At 51.2% G+C, this 19,113-nt stretch overlaps 1 protein-coding gene across 2 annotated transcripts; it reads left to right on the forward strand.

The window, feature by feature from the left end:
* The first annotated feature begins 5,489 nt into the window (after positions 1–5,489).
* LOC119388250 (uncharacterized) lies at positions 5,490–17,510 on the forward strand. 2 transcript variants are annotated; one of them, XR_007415524.1, is made up of 3 exons: positions 5,490–9,679; positions 15,175–15,361; positions 16,497–17,510. XR_007415524.1 is itself a non-coding variant. In XM_049413888.1 (3 exons), the coding sequence occupies exons 1-3, from the start codon at positions 9,422–9,424 to the stop codon at positions 16,531–16,533; spliced, it is 462 nt and encodes a 153-aa protein (XP_049269845.1). In that variant the 5' UTR covers positions 5,490–9,421; the 3' UTR covers positions 16,534–17,510. The 2 variants fall into 2 exon arrangements, 1 of the variants encoding a protein (XP_049269845.1); XM_049413888.1 differs by lacking the exon at positions 15,175–15,361 and adding an exon at positions 13,738–13,904.
* The last annotated feature ends 1,603 nt before the right edge of the window (positions 17,511–19,113 follow it).

A 19,113-nucleotide genomic window follows, 5' to 3' on the forward strand; every position in this document is an offset into this window, starting at 1 on the left:
GGAATCATTTCTACCTTTAAAGTGAAACATTAAATAAGTTTATACATGTACATGAAGTATTCTTTTAGAACTCCATTGTCATTAATTTCGTCGTTTCAAAGTCTCACGTTTTAATTTCGCGCTGGAAATTCGGCAAGTGAACGTCCGTGTGTCGTCACGAATTCCAACGCCTTTTTGCTTATTGTGGCCACATTAGTTCAATAGACTTGCTATATTGAGACTTCGAAGACAATGTAAAACACTTTTACAGATAAACGATTACGTCGGTCTTAGCAAACGCCGTCAAAATCTATGCCGTCATGACGAGCCGGTACGGTAACTTCAAGGTGGCGTCGCCACCTGTATTAAAGTGGTGCTTTCAGGTATAGTGAAATTGCGATTTACTAATACGAGAAAAAATTTTTTTTTTCTTTTTAATGCCCCCTTAAGACGCCTCCCTCCGAGGATTAAAGTCCCGATACTGCACAGCGTATTATGGGAGACGCCGTACACATAGCTTGGGGGTTCCGGATTACACCACCTGTCGTCCTGCCAGCGTGCACGCAAACCACGGTACACAAGCATTTCCGCGTTATGCCTCCATCGCACTGCAGCAGCCATGGCCGGAATCTATCGAACGCACGACCTCGTGTTGAGAAACAGAACGCAGTTACCTTTTTGTCACCGCGGTGGGTATTTTTTACGGCTAGTCGAAATGTGTCGAAGGCGTTGCATGTTCTGTTGGAAGAACATTACGCGTGCAACCTTTACTCATTGGAGCTCTGCCAAGCGTCTTATTCCGACGGCGATTACGCGCGAGCAATAATTTAGAACGACCCATACGACGCGCGTGTTTCCATTTCGGTTCTGGAAAGGACTGCAGGCAGTTCTTGTCAGACGGCTGATTTAAGAAAACTGGGACCAAGGAGCATCGTACGTCGCAGAGATTATGGTGCGAGAGTGTCTGAAACTGCCTATGTAATAAAAAAAGTGATTGTGCTTTACAGTGTTTACAGTGTTAGACAGTTGTGAGCCCTTGCCCTATCGGGAACATGGGGTCAAGCGAAGCTCCGCGTGCGTGCCTGACCTACTTCTGTGCCCAGCGGGAGCGAAACGCCTCCGACCGGGAATTGCGGGCGTGGCATGAGGGCGCGCCTACGCATGGCATCGTGCCTAATGACTCACGTTACGGCGCCTGCGCCGGAACGTGAAATCATGCCCTCATATCCAGGCTACAATGACAGGTGACCTCGACAAAAGATGAGACTGCCATATCAGAAACATGGCCACGATCGAGAGAGGATCAGTTATTGGATTTCGGCGTAATCAGATGCCCATGTGACCGGCGCACCTTCGGTGGCCGCGTTTCGCTCAAAGCGCTCGGTTTTCGCATACGACGCCGCCGTCCCCAACGCTAACTTGATGCTCATTAGACAGTTATAGTTTAGCAGGCTTAGCGGAATAGCGGGATCGAAATGCGCATGCGTAGTACGGTAAACGACCCGTAGCGTTTACCGTACGCACGCTATTACGCTAACGCTAAACTAACTACTATACACCAAGAAAGTTGTGTTCATCTCGCTCACCGAATGGCAATGTCTACAGTGCAGTAAGAGAATATGTGCGAGCTTGAACCAATGACACATTGACTAAATAAAGATGTAATAGATGGCACGCCGACCATGACTAATAAAGTCGCGTATACGAGACCGCACTCCGGCTCGTAGGACTCCTTACCCCGTTAGGAAGCGCGACAGTGCAAACATGTGTACGCTTCTGTAGCTCTCGTACCGCAATACGTCACGTACACTAGAGTTGCGGCGCCGAAGAATGTTAAGAACCGAGCCACTCCTCTTCTTGATAAAATGTTTGGTGCGCACGTCACGGTCTATAACAAATAAAACCGCGTGGAAGGCCTTCTTGAAGGCCAATAGGTACAGTCAACCACAAAAGTCTTGGGCACAAAAGTGGCCCAGAGCCTCTTCGCGACATTTCCGCTAAGTCAGCAGCGATCGCGACGCATCCATCCCTAAATCGACGGCCTGACTATATTCCCACAAATATTTTCTCCCTACCCTTTTTTAACGCGACGCGCTCTTCAGCAGCCGTGGCTACGTACTTCTCGACAGCAGCCGTCACTGTTATCGGTCGCAATCTTGCTCACAAAATTATAGCTACACAACGGCACACCGTTCGAAGCACGCCGCCATGGCTTCGATTCTGCTATAAAAATACAAGTGTGCTCACACCGCAGAAAAGCGCTTTGCGTGAAAACAAGAACTCACAATATGCTGCGCGGCAGTAGAAAATTGATATACCGGTGAATAACAAGCAAGAAGGCTCGTTTCCGGACCAGCGCTGCGGTAGACGGCGCACCCTTAGGTGGCGAGGACAGGCAGTTTGACACGCGTTCGCGTGGTCCGTAATTTTATGGTCGACTGTACGTGTTAGATCGATGGAAACAGCGCGGAGAGAAGGAAACAAGCACACAAGCGCTCACGGCCAATTGAGTGAAGGTTTATTGCAACAGGAAGTTTGCTTTCTTGCCTGGTAAGGGGCCCTTTATGGCAACTCAGTCATCAGTGACATCTGAGGCAATGAGACATTATAAGACGCTGAGGCAATAAGATATTATAGTAGACAAAGAACGTATCACGTAGCGACAGCCGAGGTTAATTACAATCACGATTCATTGTTAGTGGAGCGTACCAACTGAAGGAAGGGTCAAGATGGTACGAGGTTAACGGGGGACAGAAATAAAATATCGAAAACACAAGGTTGCCCCGCCCACTTGAGGAAGACACACGTGTTCTTCATACCATCGCCATTGCTTTGCAAACCTTTCCTTTTAATGGATTTCTTCGAAAAGCTTTTCGAAGAAGGCCGCGTCATTACGTGACGTTTCGATCATCGCAACCACAATGGTTTATTGTATACATATAAATCTGATTTTTATCCGTTGCTATTGTAGTAAAGAGGAGGAAGAAGCTACGCTCGGGCGTCTGTTGTTGTGCGCGTGATCTGCGTTCCTGTTGGATCGGCGCTACTTCCCCCGGCCTGCCCCCCATTGACCAAGCTAGTGTGGAGCGGTGGGAGGAGTTGCTGGCCAGCGATAACCTTGATGATCAGATCAGTTTGATCGACAGGGCACGCAGGGCGGCAACTGCCTGTGGCATCCTGGACTGAGGGCAGCCAGCACTGCTAGATGGTACTTGCGGACCAAGCATCACAAACCCCTTTCTGTTAATAAATGTTCTTTCCTCCTCCTCGACTGCACAAGTCGTCAGTGCTTTATTAATATACCCTCATACGACATCGTGTGTGACGCTGTGACTGACGTTCGCTGCAGAGCTGCAGCCACAGGAACTGACGTTCGCCGTACGGCGCATGCGCGGTTGGTCGCAATCAAACGACGAACGAAAATTGTGCAGAAGCGCAAGTAGTTGCGTGTGGTACGTAGGTGGCATATTGACACCCAAGACAGATTCAAAGATGTCTGATGAAGGCGAAGTTGATGATGATGCAGAAGACGTGCGCTTAACGGGAGAAGTAAGGGCGTCGAGCCCATAACAGGGCGTGTCATCTGAAGTCTCGATGATTTGAAACGGAATAACAGGCTCAACATGACCAAGAGATTCTCCTCGAAGCAAGGCCACAGGGTGTCGAAAGGGATTGCACACAAGCATAGCCGATAATCCAGATTCAGTAGTGAGGACGGCAAACGGGAGAGGGAGAGCCCTGCGACGCAGAAAAATAGGCGACGGCGTAAAAAGGTAGCATCCGGAGCGGTGGAGGAAGAGACGGGCACAAGCACTGACGGTGTCGGACAGAACAGTGAGCTTTTGGGTTGTACTTTTAGAAATGTCAGGCAATACGGTCATCAGAGAACGGGAAGAGCGCCACCTCGGTCCGGGCACAGTCGATGATGGCACGATGATGAGACAAGAAGTCCCAGCCGAGGATGATGTCGTGTGAGCATGAAGATAACACAAGAAATTCGACGAAATAGAGCGCGCCGTCAATAACCACCCTCGCGGTACATGCTGCAACCGGTGCTATGTGCTGCGCACTTGCGGTGCGCAGTAGCATGCCGGAGAAGGGCGTTGTGACCTGACATAGTTTTCACAAAAGTTCTCGTCCGTGACTGAAATCGCAGCCCCAGTGTCAATAAGCGCAGTTGCGGCAGTTCCTTCTACTATGACGTCGAGTAAATTGCGTGGTGAATGTGCAGGCCTTGTAGAAGTCGCGAAGCTGGCAGTTCGTGCCTGCGGAACCGCAGCAACTAATTTCCCTCGCTAGGCGACTGCCGACGACGTGAAGGCGAGCGACGACGGGGTGACGGGGAGCGATGAAAGGCCGTCGCGAAGGCGGCGAAAAGTCCGAGCCGAGACTCGTGGCATCATCGGTAGCAGCGTGTGGGTAGCCGTATCCGGGCGTTGCGGCAGCTTGATGAGCAGGTGACATGCGACGGTTGCAGAAGCGCGCCACATGGCCGGCGAAACCACAAGCGAAGCATATGGGCCGGTTGTCGCGTGTGCGCCAGGTGTTCTGAACATATTGACTCCAAGCTGGCATTGGAGGCGACGCAGGAGGCTGGGCTGTTCGTGGGTACATTGCTTCAGAGAAGGCAAATGTCGGCGGCGGCGGTCGCGCCGCGACCGCGGCATAGGTCAGAGGTGCAGCCACAGGCAGACATGTCAAAGATACCGATTCGGCAAGTTGCTCACGGAGAGCCCTCCTGATGGGAGCAGCCAGCGATGCGTCAGGTTGTAGGGGTCGATCGCTCAGAGGCAGCGTAGAGAGCTGGCGCGCCACCTCCTCCCGAATGAAGTCTTTGATTTGGCTAGAGAGTGATGTAGCAGGTGACGGGTGGGAGGCTATCGTGAGGCTCGAGAGTGGTTCGGCAGCTGCGACAGCGCTGCGTGCAAGGACCCTTTGTCGACGCAGCTCATCGAAACTCCGGCAAAGAGTAACGACGTCCGCGACAGAAGCAGGGTTCCGCGCAAGAAGCATCTGAAATGCCTCGTCCTCGATGCCTTTGAGCATATGTTTCACTTTCTCCTCTTCGCTCATGGAGGCATTGACGCGGCAGCAAATGTTAACGAGATCCTCGATGTAGCTCGTATAAGTCTCACCGGGCTGTTCACTGTTCAGCGCGCAGTTTTCGTAAAGTCGGGCGGCCGATGACCTCTGCAATCGCTGTCTTGAAATCAGACCAGGTATGGAGCTAAGGCTCGTGATTGTGAAACCAGAGGTTGGCGACGTCAGAAAGATAGAAGATGACGACACGTAGTTTGGCTGGGCAGTGGCGTACCAACTCGTTCGCGAGTGGGGGGGTTGGCGTCGCTCACTCTGTCCGGCGTATATATATATATATATATATATATATATATATATATATATATATATATATATATATATATATATATATATATAGGTGATTTTTTACATTCATAGAGCTGATCAGATAACTTGCTTTTCAAAAGTGTTTGTTTTAAATCAGGGAAGAGTCTGCACAAACAGATTGTGCAGGCTGGGCCGCCCTATACCGCGACAACACGGCAGTGTTCATTTTGGAAATATTACCGTGAAGTTTAAAAAGTACACCCGAATTTAACCTGATCATCTGAGCATTGCATCAGCAAAACTTCCCAGTCTTAGTTTGGCGTTGTAGTCGTTCAGGCAGAACCGGAACACGAGTTTGCAGTCTCCTCCCCATAAGTAACTGAGCTGGAGAGACGCCCGACACTCCAGGTGTGTCTCGGTATGCGAGCAGGGCGAGGTACCGATCCGAGCTTTTCTTCAGCATATCCTTCACAGTGCGCACCATGCGCTCTGCCTCTCCATTACTCTGAGGGTATCGAGGGCTGCTGGTCTCGTGGCAGAATCCATACGCTCGTGCAAAGTTGCCGAACTCCTTGGACGCGAACTGAGGTCCGTTTTCCGTCCGCACAACGTCTGGTATCCCAAAGCGAGCGAAACAACTCTTGATTGCAGCAGTGACCACCTTTGCTGATGAAGTTCCCAATGTGACTACTTCGGGAAATCTGGAGTAGTAGTCGACAATCAGGACGTAGTCGCGTCCTTCCAATATGGCGCTAAATGGGTCGGAACTCTCTTCTTGGACGGCCAGCCTCTCTCACAATAAGTAATAATCGAAGAGCATTCACTATCTTGAGCTTGAAGACGACGGATCTCGTCAAGGTGACTTGCCAGTTGTGGAGGTAGATCCTTAAGAACGTCCCATATAGATTTCCAAGCTGCTGACCGCTTTGGAAGTTGGCAAGTCGCAAGGTGCTCGTGAAAGTGTGTCGGCTGTAGCTAGCAGCTTTCCAGGAACATACTTGACCGAGAACTGATAGCGCATCAGTTTGATCCGCATACGTTGAATTCGAGGTGGCAAGACGTCTAGATCTTTATTTGAAAGGAGGGCTGCAAGCGGAAGATGATCGGATTCGACCTGAAAGCTTAGTCCGCGTAGGTATTGGTCGAACCGGGTGACAGCCCGTGTGACAGCCAGACTCTTTTTCCGTTTGACCGTAGCGTCCCTCTGTAGCAGTGGGAGATCTGGAAGCATAGGCGACGGCATGTCGAATTCCCGAAGGTTGATCCTGGGGTAAGACGGCTCCGAGGCCATGAGAGCTTGCGTCAGCCGATACTAGAGTTGGGTAATGGGGATTGTACATAGCCATACATACGTCGGAGCTGAGCAAAGACGATGTTCTTGAACGCTTGCTCTTGGTTGTAACTCCAACCCCATGCGTTCTTCTTGTTGAGGAGAGCACGAATAGGTGCTGAGATCTCAGACAGGTTTGGAATGAATCTAGCCACATGGTTTACCATTCCGAGTAATCGGCGAACACCACTGACATCGATTCGTGGTGGAATATCCATGATAGCCTTGACTTTGTCCAGGTCTGGACTAATTCCCTGCTGGCTGACAACAACTCCTAAGAACTTGACAGAAGATACTCTGAATTGACAATTCTTTTCGTTAAAAGTGACGCCCGCTTGAGTTAAACGCGCCAAGACGTCAGCTAGATGCTGGTCGTGCTCTTGACGGTTCCTACCAAAGACGAGTATGTCGTCTATCATGTTGACGACTCCAGTGATGCCTTCGAGCAATCTCGACATGAAGCGTTGGAAATACTCGGGCGCTGTCGCAATGCCAAGGGAAGACGCTTGTAGCAATAGCGACCAAAAGGTGTGATGAATGTTGTCAGGTCTTCGCTCTCACGAGTTAGTTTGATCTGGTGGAAGCTGGATCTTGCATCGAGCTTAGAAAAAAATTCGTGCCCCACCAAGCTGGCCTAAGATGTCTTCAACTGTTGGCAGAATGTAGTGTTCCCTCTGGATAACTTTGTTAAGCTTCGTCAAGTCGACACACAGCCTGTACCCGCCCAACGGCTTCGGCACAACGACGAGGTCTGAACACCACGCGGTAGCCGTGTCAACCTTGCGAATGACTTTTTTGGTTTCCATTTCATCCAATTCCTTCTTCACCTGCTCGAGTAGAGGCAGAGGTATTCGTCGAGGAACACTCAATGAAAAGGGGAGAGCGTCTTGAGCAACGCGAATATGGTATTCTTCTTGCCCTTCCCCAAGGCCACGAAAAATTCTTGCTTGGGGTGACGGAATACCTTCCACAGAGTCCAAAACCTTAACGATGCCCAAGTCTTCAATTGCCGGTAATCCCAGAAGGTGTGTCGTCTGGTTCTTGATGACATACAGTCTTTGCACAGCGGCCTTGTTATGCCATTGCAAGGTAGCAGTGAAAGTTCCCAGAACGCACAATCTTTGATTTCCAGGACCAGACACCTCGGCGTCCACTTTATCCAAAACGGCCGGTAATCCCGGGAAAGAAGGCGATACCACCGTTACTTCTGCTCCCGAGTCTATCTTGAAGTGTGCGAGGTGACCATTCACGTGACTGTCGGCATAGCGCGCCCGACGCGTACTGAGCGCGTGAAGTTCAACTGAGCCTAACAGCTCCTTCCGATGCTTGGCCCGGCAAACAGCAAGAAAGTGACCTTGCTTCTCGCAGAAATTGCATGTGGCCTTGCGAGCTGGGCATTCTTTTCGAGAGTGTTGACCACGGCCGCAGTAATCGCAAGTAGACTGAGTTGGCTGCACCGACTTGCTGCGACGCGGTGACGCGTTCTTCGCGCGTTGCGCCGCGTCCACGTTTAAGCTGTCGAAGGCCCCGCTCTCGCTGAGACTTGCGCGGGACAGACGCTCTTTTTCGGCTTCTTCATGAATACGCGCTTCTTCTGCCGAAAGTTTAGTACATCGGCACAATTGATCCGACAGCGTCTCGTTCCGCAATCCATCGACAAACTTGTCTCGCACAAGTCGGTTTTCGACCTCGGCGTTGTTGTACCCACAACGTTTGACAAGATTCCGAAGTGCGGTAAAGAATTCGTCCACCGGCTCCCCTTGTTGTTGTACTCGGCGAGGAAATCGACGGCTCTCGCAAATCTGATTGACAGGGTGAACAAAATGCGAGGTGAGCTTAGCCTTGACTTCCGCAAACGGGAGGTCTTCCGGAGCAGACAGTCCTGGCGACAAGACGCTACGTGCTTGAGAACCCATAAGAGTGTTCGCACTTGCACCTCGTCGGTGGCTGTGTTGAGTCCGGCAGCGAAGGCGTAATCTTCCTACCTTGTTATCCATGTTGCCCATTGCCCAGGGCTTGTGAAGTTGAACGGCGACGGAGGCTGAAGTCCCGGCATACCGACGCGCACAACGTTGAGCTTGGAAGCGTCTGTACCGGTTGTCGGGTCAACGCTGGTCGGGTCCATAACTGCGCGTTAGTATCCCACTTCTGACACCATGTTCGGAGACGCCGAGTAAAGACACGAGCGCGGCTCGTAGCAACAACAAGAATCCCTTTTTATTCCATCCGCCCCCTACTATATACCCAATGTCAGGGGGCGCTCACTAGAGTCACTTGAAAAATTTCTCTAGTGACTCTAGCGCTCACCTGCCCACAGCGCCATCCATTAGCGACTATACAAAGCACTCAGCGTCCACTACACGCTTCACTACACTGTAAATAATAACACATTGCAAAACTATTTATAAAGTTATTTTTACGCTATTTACTTTGTAAAGAGAGGCACAGTCCATTCAGGTGGGATTGCGCGTCAAGCAACTGAGGAACAACCAACCAACAATGCACGTGACTGTTTGTTTTGCGGCCAAAGCTTGGTCAGTGACGTCGCAGCAACCCTTCCTTTATGTTTTAATGTTTCCATTTACATTAACCGCCGGTTTGTTGGCCAATCCCCTGTAGTGGGTAGGCGCCAGTAATCAAGGTACTACAAGCAAGAAAGAATAGATTTTTCTTTCGAAGGCGTTTAGCTCAAACCGCTTAATTAAGCACGTCCGCGAAGCGAGTCGATCGTGCGCAGCGAGGCAATGCTGGTCATGAGGGGCAGCGATGGCGTTTTCGCTCAAGAAGCTGCTGCTGGTGTGCTTCCTGGTGGCGTGCGGCGTGGCGCTGCTCAGCACGCCGCTGCTGCTGCGCTTCTCGGTGTACTCGGAGCGGACGCTGCCCATGGGGTACCAGGACGTCATCCCGCTGCACCAGCACAGCTCGACCTTCTGGTGCGAGAACATGACGACCATGTCGCCGCACACGTTCAACGCCTACCTCTACGACAGCGCCGAGCCGAACGTCACGGAACACACCATGCAGGTCAGTCTGCTCTCGTTCCACGTTCCTTAGCTGCACTCCCAGCAATGTCATGACGCAGTCTTATTTCAAGTTCGCTCAAGTCTCACAGCATCAGGGTATTTCCGTACTAACTGTACGGAAAAGTTCGCGCAACAAAGTTAAAAGCAACGCTGCCGCGGTGGCCCGGTGGTTGGCTGCTGACCCGAAAAACGCTGGTTCGACCCCGGCCGCGGCAGTCGCATTTCGATGGAGGCGTAATGCTAGAGAGGCCGTCCGATGTCACTGCACGTTGTACTTCGGATAGTCGAAGTTATCCGAAGACTAAGCCGCCTCTCTCTCAGCCTGAATCGCTTTGGGGTGTTAAACCAACCAACCATGGAGCCTCGTCGTAAGCGCAGAGGACGAAATACTGTTTTTAACTATTCCATCATGCTCGCTCCGCAACCGAATTATAGCATTACCATTTACCATGTGCGCATAGTGCCCCCTTCCGGTTGGTCGAGTCCGAAGCACGGCATGCTTCACAATGGATGCCAAATAAATGTCACAGTTTCGCCGCAAGGGCGAGGCAATGAATGCGATAGCAAGAAAAGCGGCCCGTGATGGACGCGCTGCTACGCTGCAGAAACATCTGCCCCTCGGCAGCAACTACCGCGCGAGCAGACAGCGGAAGGGCAAGGTTCTCCCTGCGCAAATATTAGAAGCGAGCGAGCTGGCCGACGACATTTAAATGCGCCCGTTGCGCTCCTCGCGCCATCTCGCTGGTAATGAAGAAACGCTTATAAGCGCCTGCAGTCTCTGAGTACTGCGGTAAAGGGTGTGTCTATAACGCTCGCCGTTAGCTAGCTGAATGATTTGCGTTTTGTGGCGTAGTGGTTAGCGCCACGCGCTGCGAAGCGAGAGGTCGCTGGTTCGATTCCGCGCTTCGGAAGCATTTTTCTTAATTATTTTATTGGGGGACTTATATATATATATATATATACACATACCTATACATACACGGTGCATGACGCCGGCGACGGCGAAGGCAAAAACCAGCCGAGACTGTCCATATAACTGCTATCGCAATAAAAAATTTAAATAAAGCGATGACGTGCTTCTCCCAATGGTCACCCTGGCTTTCCTGAAGATGGGAAGTAAACAGTTCTTGGAACGCAATGTGAAGGACCTACGGCAGCAATTATTGTCAAAAAACCTCGCGGCCATAACCGAGTAAACGTATGGGGCAAACCTTGCGCCCCCCGCCCCCGGGGGTGATTGGGGGGGGGGGGGCGCCCCCTGCCCTCCTCGTGCGCACGCCTGAGCATTACGCTGCGGTGTACGAATCCGTGAGTAGCAGCATGGCCGCTAATAAAGACGTAACTTTCTGAAGGCAACGTTTCTATGCGGTATATAAAAATCCACGAAGTCATTTGATGGCGCCGTGTTACTATTCATGAAACAGTGCTCTGTCGTGAACGATGTGGCCGAAACGTGCGTTGTTTCATAGTATACTTCGTTGCAGCTCTGACTTGCATGGCACCGGCAGTGCTTGAAGTCAGGGGGGTCTCAGGCCTCACAAGGGTATTTACAAGAAGCTCGTGAGCCCCCCCCCCCCCCCTGCCCCCTCTCCGTCTCGCTGAAATGTGGGGTTGTGTGAAATTGCAATTGCAGCCATGTGAGCCATGGACTGATGTTATATAAGTCTGTCAATGCTATTTAAATATCGCTTTTTTGCATTAAGTGTAATTAAAGAACGCATGCTTCGCTAACATTTTATTTACACTTACTTAGCTTTACAAGAACTCCGCTGTACGAGACCGTCGAGGCTGCTCAGAAACGCTGCCTTTGTCCTTGATGTCACAATTACTACAAAATAGCAGTTTCGCGAATAATATTAGACAACTTACAAGTGCGGACGTTTCGTTTCACTGTGAGCTGTTTTACGTCCGATACCCTCAAGCACACTGGCAGAGCGTGGGGATCGCTTGTTCCAGGTATGCGTCATAAAGTGAGCAAAGAAAAGAAGCAAAGTTGTTTCGCCTATAAAACGATGTTGAAGACAAGCAGTCACCCGCTCCCTCCCGACCTTTGCTCGGGTCAGCTCCTTTGATGGAGTACCGCGTATGCGTGCTCGCTTAGTATTGCGGGGATTCGGGCGTTCGCTGTGTAGTCGCGCGACTCAATTTCTACTTGGGGACTTTCCCCGCACCTCTTTTCGCGGCCGAACGGGGTGCCAGCTCGTCATAAAACTGTCATTGGCTTGTCACCACACCGCCTCAAAAGCGAAGAGGGGAAAAAAAAATTGGCTGAGGTTTCACCTCTTGCGAACCCAGTTATCACGAGCGATAGGTTAAAGACTCACTGAAGTTCGCCATCTTCGTATCAGTGTTGCTCGCTTTGCTGAACGACAGCGGTATATAGCTTGGCGCGCTTCCGTACTTGGTAAGCTTCTCTATGACGTGCTAATGCGGCCTCCCTTTGTTCCGGCAGCAGGCAACTGTGCCGCCTTTGCTTCGAGATTTCGCAGCCTGCCGTGTAGCTGTATGTATACTGGATGATTCGGATTGAGCATGTCACTTGCGCTGAAGTGCACGCACAGACGGCCCAGCCTGCACGCCATCCATCGCGAGACCCAGCGCCGGCGAAGCAGCCGTAAAACCTTCGCCTGGTCACGTGGTACCGCATCGGTGAGACTCCGAGCGAGCGCAGCTGCGACGCCTCTCCGCAGCGGATCACGTGTCGTGGCGTGACGCTACGCCTGCCACTCTGGCGCTCCGGCGGCTCAAGGTCATTGCGACGATTTGACTGACCTTGGAAAACATGGCGTAGTAGAGCTATATAGAAACTGGTGGAGGAGGGAGCTGAGGAAGGACACATCCTACGCTCGCGACCAGAGAGATGTATACGTCGGTGTCGCAGTGGTTAGATTCCGTGCTCACTGAATATGAGTCGGAGGCTCACCTCAGTGGGGTAGTTGGGCGAGGTGGTGATTAAGAGAGATGTCCTGTAGGTGAAGCGGAGGACTGACAAGGACTAAGCGCAAAGACACAGCAGCGAGTGTCGTGTTTTCTAACGTGCAGGCGTGAGCACGCTTAGCGCAAATGTGGGAGCGTGTGCCGTACGCTGCTATCAGCGACGACTACCTATACGCCAATACGGGGCTCTGCACATGCGCAGTGCCATAACAGCGAGACCGTTTTACCATCGCGCCCACGGCTTCATCTGAGCGCACCGTCGTCGAAGGCGCTCACTGATGACGCGATGCGTGCGATAGTAAAATAACCACGCTACAACGAATTGCGCATGTGCAGAGCTTCGAGATGGAGTATAGGTATAGGCGTCACTGACAGTTCCTCTTAAAGGGGTGGTGCCACCAAATTTGTGGCTTGCGCGTTCTTTGCTGTAAGCGTTTCCTATATCTCCAGGAAGCATGATGCGCACACCAAGATTCATGTATTCTCGCTAAATAATTTAATATCGCATTTTGATGGGAACAAGTTTCGGTTTCGGTTTCTGGGCGCCGAGGTTGGGCAGTGACGTAGAAGTGTAGGGAGCTTTCACGTGACCACACAAGGCTGTGACGCACTTAGCCAGAAAGTGATCGAAACTCGGCGAGTGATGTAGCAACCGATGCTTTGCCGGTGCTATAGTGAACTAGAATATATTCTAGTTCACTACAGCCGGTACGTGCGTTGCGGAGGTGGCGGAGGTCCGGAGGTCACTCACGTTACTACAGCAGGTCTGGTGTGACGTCACTACAACTCTCGTTGCCCATCCTACAGATCTACGTCAGTGTTGGCGCGCTAGCTATGGGTTTTGATCGGGAGAATGGGCATTTAGGTACACTTAGGAAGTGAATTAAAATATATTCTAAACGTCTGCTGTCTCCGACCCTTCGTGTGGAGTGCCCTGCATGCATACAGAGGAAACCACAACAGGCTTGTTATAGCCTCGAAATTTGATGGCACCACCCCTTTAATCCATGTTAGCGCGCTGCTTCGCCCACACTGCCCTGTCAGGCTCTTGAAACAGTGTTTTAGTTGTGACAGCGTTTTCTTGGTGGACCCCGGCATGAAACACATTCGTGTGGTGCGCAGAATCGACGCGTGCACGTGCGTGTGGCCTCTTACTACTACCTGGGCATGTACTTCCTGCGAGGCTCGCGCCTTTCCATCACCTGCTGCCCGGCCGGCCGAGGAACCAAACTGCACCTGATCGCAGGACTAGGGAAGCTCGAACAGTGCCTGCGCACCGTAACAGGAAGGTACTTAGCAAAGGCCGAGAGCTTTGCTGACTGAGGAACTGTTCACTACCCGTTATGGCGTACAGCTGATGTGCATCGGGTCAAGGGTTCCATTGCCGGCAGCCGCACTACCACGGGTGTTCACTATAAAGAACCTCATGCAGTCAATCCGAATGCTTTCAGCATGCAGCTTCAGGGCGGCACAATGGTTGTGCGAAAACTCCAGGCGCCAATGCTAAAGCACGCTGCGCGCATTGTATGCTTTCCAGTTCGCTGCACTGAACGCGGAAGGTGCCGTAGCGATGATCCTTTCGCCATTCATCAGGGCCACGATCGCCGCTAACCAAAAATCAAGGGAAAAAAAGTTTTAATTACATTATAGAAATGCACAGCTATTCTTTCACATGTAAGACCTAACTTAAATCTTATAATATCAGTATTTTATCCGCAGTTTAGATTTATGCAACGAGTGCGGCTGAATCTGAAGTGCTTTGGGTCACTATATTTAGTTCGTCGGAGTGATAACTCATAATCTAGAACGGCTAGAGCTATAATTTTTTTTTAGTGTAAAGCCCAAACTGGGTGTCACAAAGCGCTGAGAGCAGAATTCTCAATTTCTGCACATATATTTATAAGATTTGATTTTTCTTGATGGTAGTCATAGGCTTCCAAAGGAACGTCGAGCGGCGCCACTACTCTTATCGCAACTGGGGGCATCCACGGCCGCCCCCGCTTCCGCGCAGGCGCAGAGCTCTCGGATTGCCTCTGTGGTGCGTCACAGTGTAACTACTGCCGCCTAGCAGTGCTCTGGGCCGGATGAGGAGCGCATGCGCTCACGTGCCCTTGCCGCCGCCGCTGGCAAATCCGGCGACAAACCGCCTCCGCGGGCAGCGTCTGCCCCCAGTAACGCATAGCTCAGCCGCGCGAGAGACGCCCAAACTTGAGCTTGGGTTCCCTATGGCTCAAACACTGAATTTTGATCAGCTGCAGAATAACTACTTATAATTTGATCTGACAACTGTTTGCAGCGTTGCGTGGACTTATTGCATGTTACAGTATCAAGCTATCTGATATCACTTTATGCTGAACTTTTTTTTCCCTACTGTCTCCGGAAAGAATAGAGAGACAGCTATGCGTATCTCGTAAACCAGTTCACCTACAGGAAAAATAATTGCATATTTCAAATCAGCGTGAAAAACTAAAGAAGTCTATTTAGTTTCATCAGGTCTATAAGATACGGCAAAAAATATCCCCACAACCCACGGGTAGACATCACACATGCTCTGTGCAGGAACGGCTCTTCGTACAACAACTCGTTCCCGGTGCCGCCAGTGCGGGGCCCAATCTTGGACTCGCAGATACGGCGCAACAGCACGGGCTGGTCTGTGCAGTGCACCTCCGAGGCATCTGTTGACTTGGTGCCGGACGCCTGCGGTGGTGGCGGCCCTCTTAGGCCACGGCCCGTGCTGTGGCACGAGGTTTGTCACCTATGAGCCCTCCCTTGGCACCCCGCAAGCACAGAGCGTAGGGACAGTCGATCACCAGAGCCGCGTGTGCTTTCATTCAGGGGCGTAGCCAGAAATTTTTTTCGGGGGGGGGGGGTTCAACCATACTTTATGTATGTTCGTGCGTGCGTTTGTATGTGTGCGTGTATATATACGCAAGCAAAACTGAAAAATTTCGGGGGGGGGGGGTTTGAACCCCCCAACCCCCCCCCCTTGGCTACGCCCCTGCTTTCATTCCACGCGTCATTCGCAAATGTGCAGCATTTGCTTTCCAATTTCGCAGCTCCTATCACTCCTTGCAAAAGTCTACAATAGAAATATACCCCAGCATTTGACAAAACGTGAAGACACGGCCTTCGCTGACGGTGGAACAAGCGCACTCTGGCGAACGCAGTCTACTGCTGTAGTGCACCCTATATGACGTTCGACTGTCGCTCTTACGCAGTAGACTGCATATCGCACGTCATAAACACGCGCAGAGTCTGTGAAATGACATTATATCAGGCGCTATTGTATATAGAAATCCTCCCACAGAACAGGATTATAAATATATATTATAGAGTTCGACCATAGCGCACCCAACAACCCAGTGAAGTTTAAATGCCTATAGTGCACAAGTGGTGTAGCCTCTGCGTCAGAAGTTGCGCAGAATTTGGTTCGGCAGCCGAACCGGCACCGAGAGATGCGAACACAGTGTCATGGGCCATGGGCGTCGGCAGGATTTTGTCTTGGGGGTGCAAACCAGTGTTGCATCGCTGCTGAGGGAGGAGGAGCGTTGGTGTAGCTCGGGTCAGGTGTAGCTAATGTGGCTTGAGGGGGGCAAGTGCCCCTTTTGCACCCCCCTGCCGACGCCCCTGTCATGGGCGCAAACAAGACAAACGGTGTGGCATAGTACTGCCTCGCTGAACCCGCAAACGCAAAGCATCTCTTTTTGGTGAGTCCTGACTTGTCACATACACAGCTCTCTTCCTTGGCCTCATTGTCTCTTCCTTAAGGTTGCGTCTAACAAAGGAAAACTAGCCCTCTTTCGTTATCTTTGAAACTATTCAAAAGAGAGTTGCATCAGAGGGAGCGCTACAACCTGAGCCGACGCCCAACCAACGTGCAGGCTCAGGCGGACGGCTACCACTACCTGCTCTTCCTGAACGACCCGGCGAGCGAGGCGTACAACGACGTGCAGCTCGGGGTGACCGCGTGGCGGCGCGTGTTCGACCGCAACCAGAGCCTGGATGCGTGCCGCGAGGCGCTCAACTGCAGCCTGCCGCTGGCCTTTTTCTCGCACCAGTTCGTGGTGGCCGAGCGCAGCCGCAGCACACCCACCCGGACCGAGCCGGTGTTCTTGCACGCGCGGTGCGAACCCCGCCGCAAGGTCTACTTCCTCTTCTACTTGGGCTTCGCGGTGCTCTTCGTGGTCGCCGCCTTCCAGTGACCGCCCTTGGCGTGGTGTTCGAACCAACGGCGGCTTCGCGGAGTGCCCGCAATCGGACTGTCTCGGCTACAAACCATGGCACCGTCCCGTGTTGTGATGCTCTCTAGCGTTTTGTAAATACCGCCGGTAACCTAAGTTGTGCTACGGGACGCCACTGTAGCTTTTAGTCTGAGGGACTTCCAGGAGATACTAAAATAGCACTGAATAGAAGTAGCTTGCGATAGATCGAAGACCGCTGCTTGTGCTGTCTCACGTCTTCGGTATGGAAAAAGGAGGCATGCGATACCAAAGATCCATGCACTTGGCCCTGCGAAGCCCGTACGTATAGTTAGCAGTCGCAATATTAGGCAGCATTGTATGCCACTTTTCTTTTTCGCTACGTTAATCACCATTGCAGCAGAGCTGCCGAGGTGCGCACCCGATCTGTCTTCAAGCCTGTTCCAAAGGCTCTATTCGTTTTAAAGATAATTTTATCGCGCATTACACTAACCTTACAAATAACAGCGTTCTATAAGTGCTCTTATGTTCGTGTCCGTTTAACAATCGCCATAAAACATTCACACCGTGAAAATTGTCGTTCCTTTGTCAGAAGCAGTGTGCTGTGATATTGGCCGTGTATTTTAAATAATGAACTAAAGAAAAAAATTCGGCAGATCCCACGCCTTGTGGGAATCTGTTTCATGCGAAGCAGTGAGCGAGTAGTTCTATGCTGTATTTTATGGCTTTGAGCCAAGCGTTACGAGGTGGATCGACGTGTTTTTGTCAGTGTAGTAGCTGTGTGCACATCGTGGGCTTACCAGGCACGTCGACAACACTGGCGTTTAAAGGCCAACTCCGGCGATTTTTCGAGGTCGATGGATCTCAATGAAATTCGCTGGGTATGTTCCTTTGCACGTTTCCGTCATTTATGCCAAATTACAGGCTTGAGACATGTGCAGATTGTTTGCAAATGAATTTTAAAGATTGTCTGCAAACGCCCTCCTGGCTTCCCACAATTATTGGCAACATTGCGTCTGTGACGTCAGTATTGGGAAGGCGGCGGAAGTGACGCAGCCGAGGGCACCGCTAACTTCGGCCGCTACAGCGAGCGTCTACTGTGCTGGCCGAGACACTGTCATTATCAGACGCGGCACTGTCAGTCGCAGACATTAGAGCTGATGCGTGGCGTTCTCACCTCTCCACTGTGCGCCTGCTCGTCCCGGATGTCACAGTTTTCATACTCCGCGCCGACGTGACCGGCATGCCTTGCACGACTTCCGGTTCGTTCGTAACAACGTCTACGTCATACGTAGACAGTACACTCGGTTGGGTTTCGGTTTCGGTGTTGCGCTTTTTTGCTTATTTAAAGTTATTCTCCAATTTGCCGAGTATTTCTGCTATCGGGCCCGTAACAGGAGCGCCTCAGGAATATAAAATCACCATTACTTTCACATGGCCGAAAAATCGCCGGAGTTGGCCTTTAAAAGGTAACTTATCGTGCGACGTAACGTCAGGCCTCACGTTAGAGTACATACGTCAGTATTATCGAAACTAAGTGCACTTTATGGTGCAATCATGAGAATGTCATCGTAACTTTCGTTAATGTATTCCTCCGAGGTCGAGCAATGCTTCAATATAGCTTGCTGAATCATAGAAATACAAATGTAATGTTTATTAGACTGCTATAAGAGCGGAGCCAACACTGGAACCACAGACGTTAATCTGATATGGCGCCTGTATCGTAGGCATAGGCGTACCTACCGGGGGGGCAAGGGGGGCGCTAGCCCCCCTCCCCCCTCTGAGAAATGTTGGGGGGCGGAGACCCCCCACTTTCGAGAGTGGTTATTGTCGGCTGCAGACTGGGAAACTAACAAGTCAGGCAAAGTTTTACTTGAACCCAGCAATAACGTAATTTTGTAATAAAATTTGTCCTACGATTCTGCTGTGACGACTGCCCTCTGTGCGTCATGACCACGCACTGTAGGCTACCTGCGGTGCGGGCTGCCTATTCCACGCTTGTGCGTCTTGCGCTCAAGCATTGCAGATGAGGCTATCGCTCAGCAGGGGCGCTCTATAACATTACAGCAATCTGTCATGATTTTATTTTGTCCTATATGGCCTGAAATTTAGGTAATCCGCGACGCAGATATGGGCGGGAACCAGTAAACGTTTTATAGTCCGATCAAACGCTCTCCTCTTTCAGGAAATTCAATTTCTTTCTTTGAAAACAAATAGCATCGCAACTGCTCCATATTCAAGCTGCTGTGAGTTGATGAGTGTGCAGAAATGCCCAGTAATTTAGTTGTGCCTAGCCAGG

The sequence above is a fragment of the Rhipicephalus sanguineus genome, chromosome 3 (genome assembly GCF_013339695.2).
Source record: "Rhipicephalus sanguineus isolate Rsan-2018 chromosome 3, BIME_Rsan_1.4, whole genome shotgun sequence".
NCBI lineage: Eukaryota > Metazoa > Arthropoda > Arachnida > Ixodida > Ixodidae > Rhipicephalus > Rhipicephalus sanguineus.

Coding starts and splice junctions, on each gene's coding strand:
- LOC119388250 (XM_049413888.1), top strand. CDS start 9,422: ATGGCGTTTTCGCTCAAGAAGCTGCTGCTGGTGTGCTTCCTGGTGGCG. Junction 9,680..13,737: donor TCACGGAACACACCATGCAG/GTCAGTCTGCTC, acceptor TGTGGTGCGCAG/AATCGACGCGTGCACGTGCG. Junction 13,905..16,496: donor CTGCGCACCGTAACAGGAAG/GTACTTAGCAAA, acceptor ACCAACGTGCAG/GCTCAGGCGGACGGCTACCA.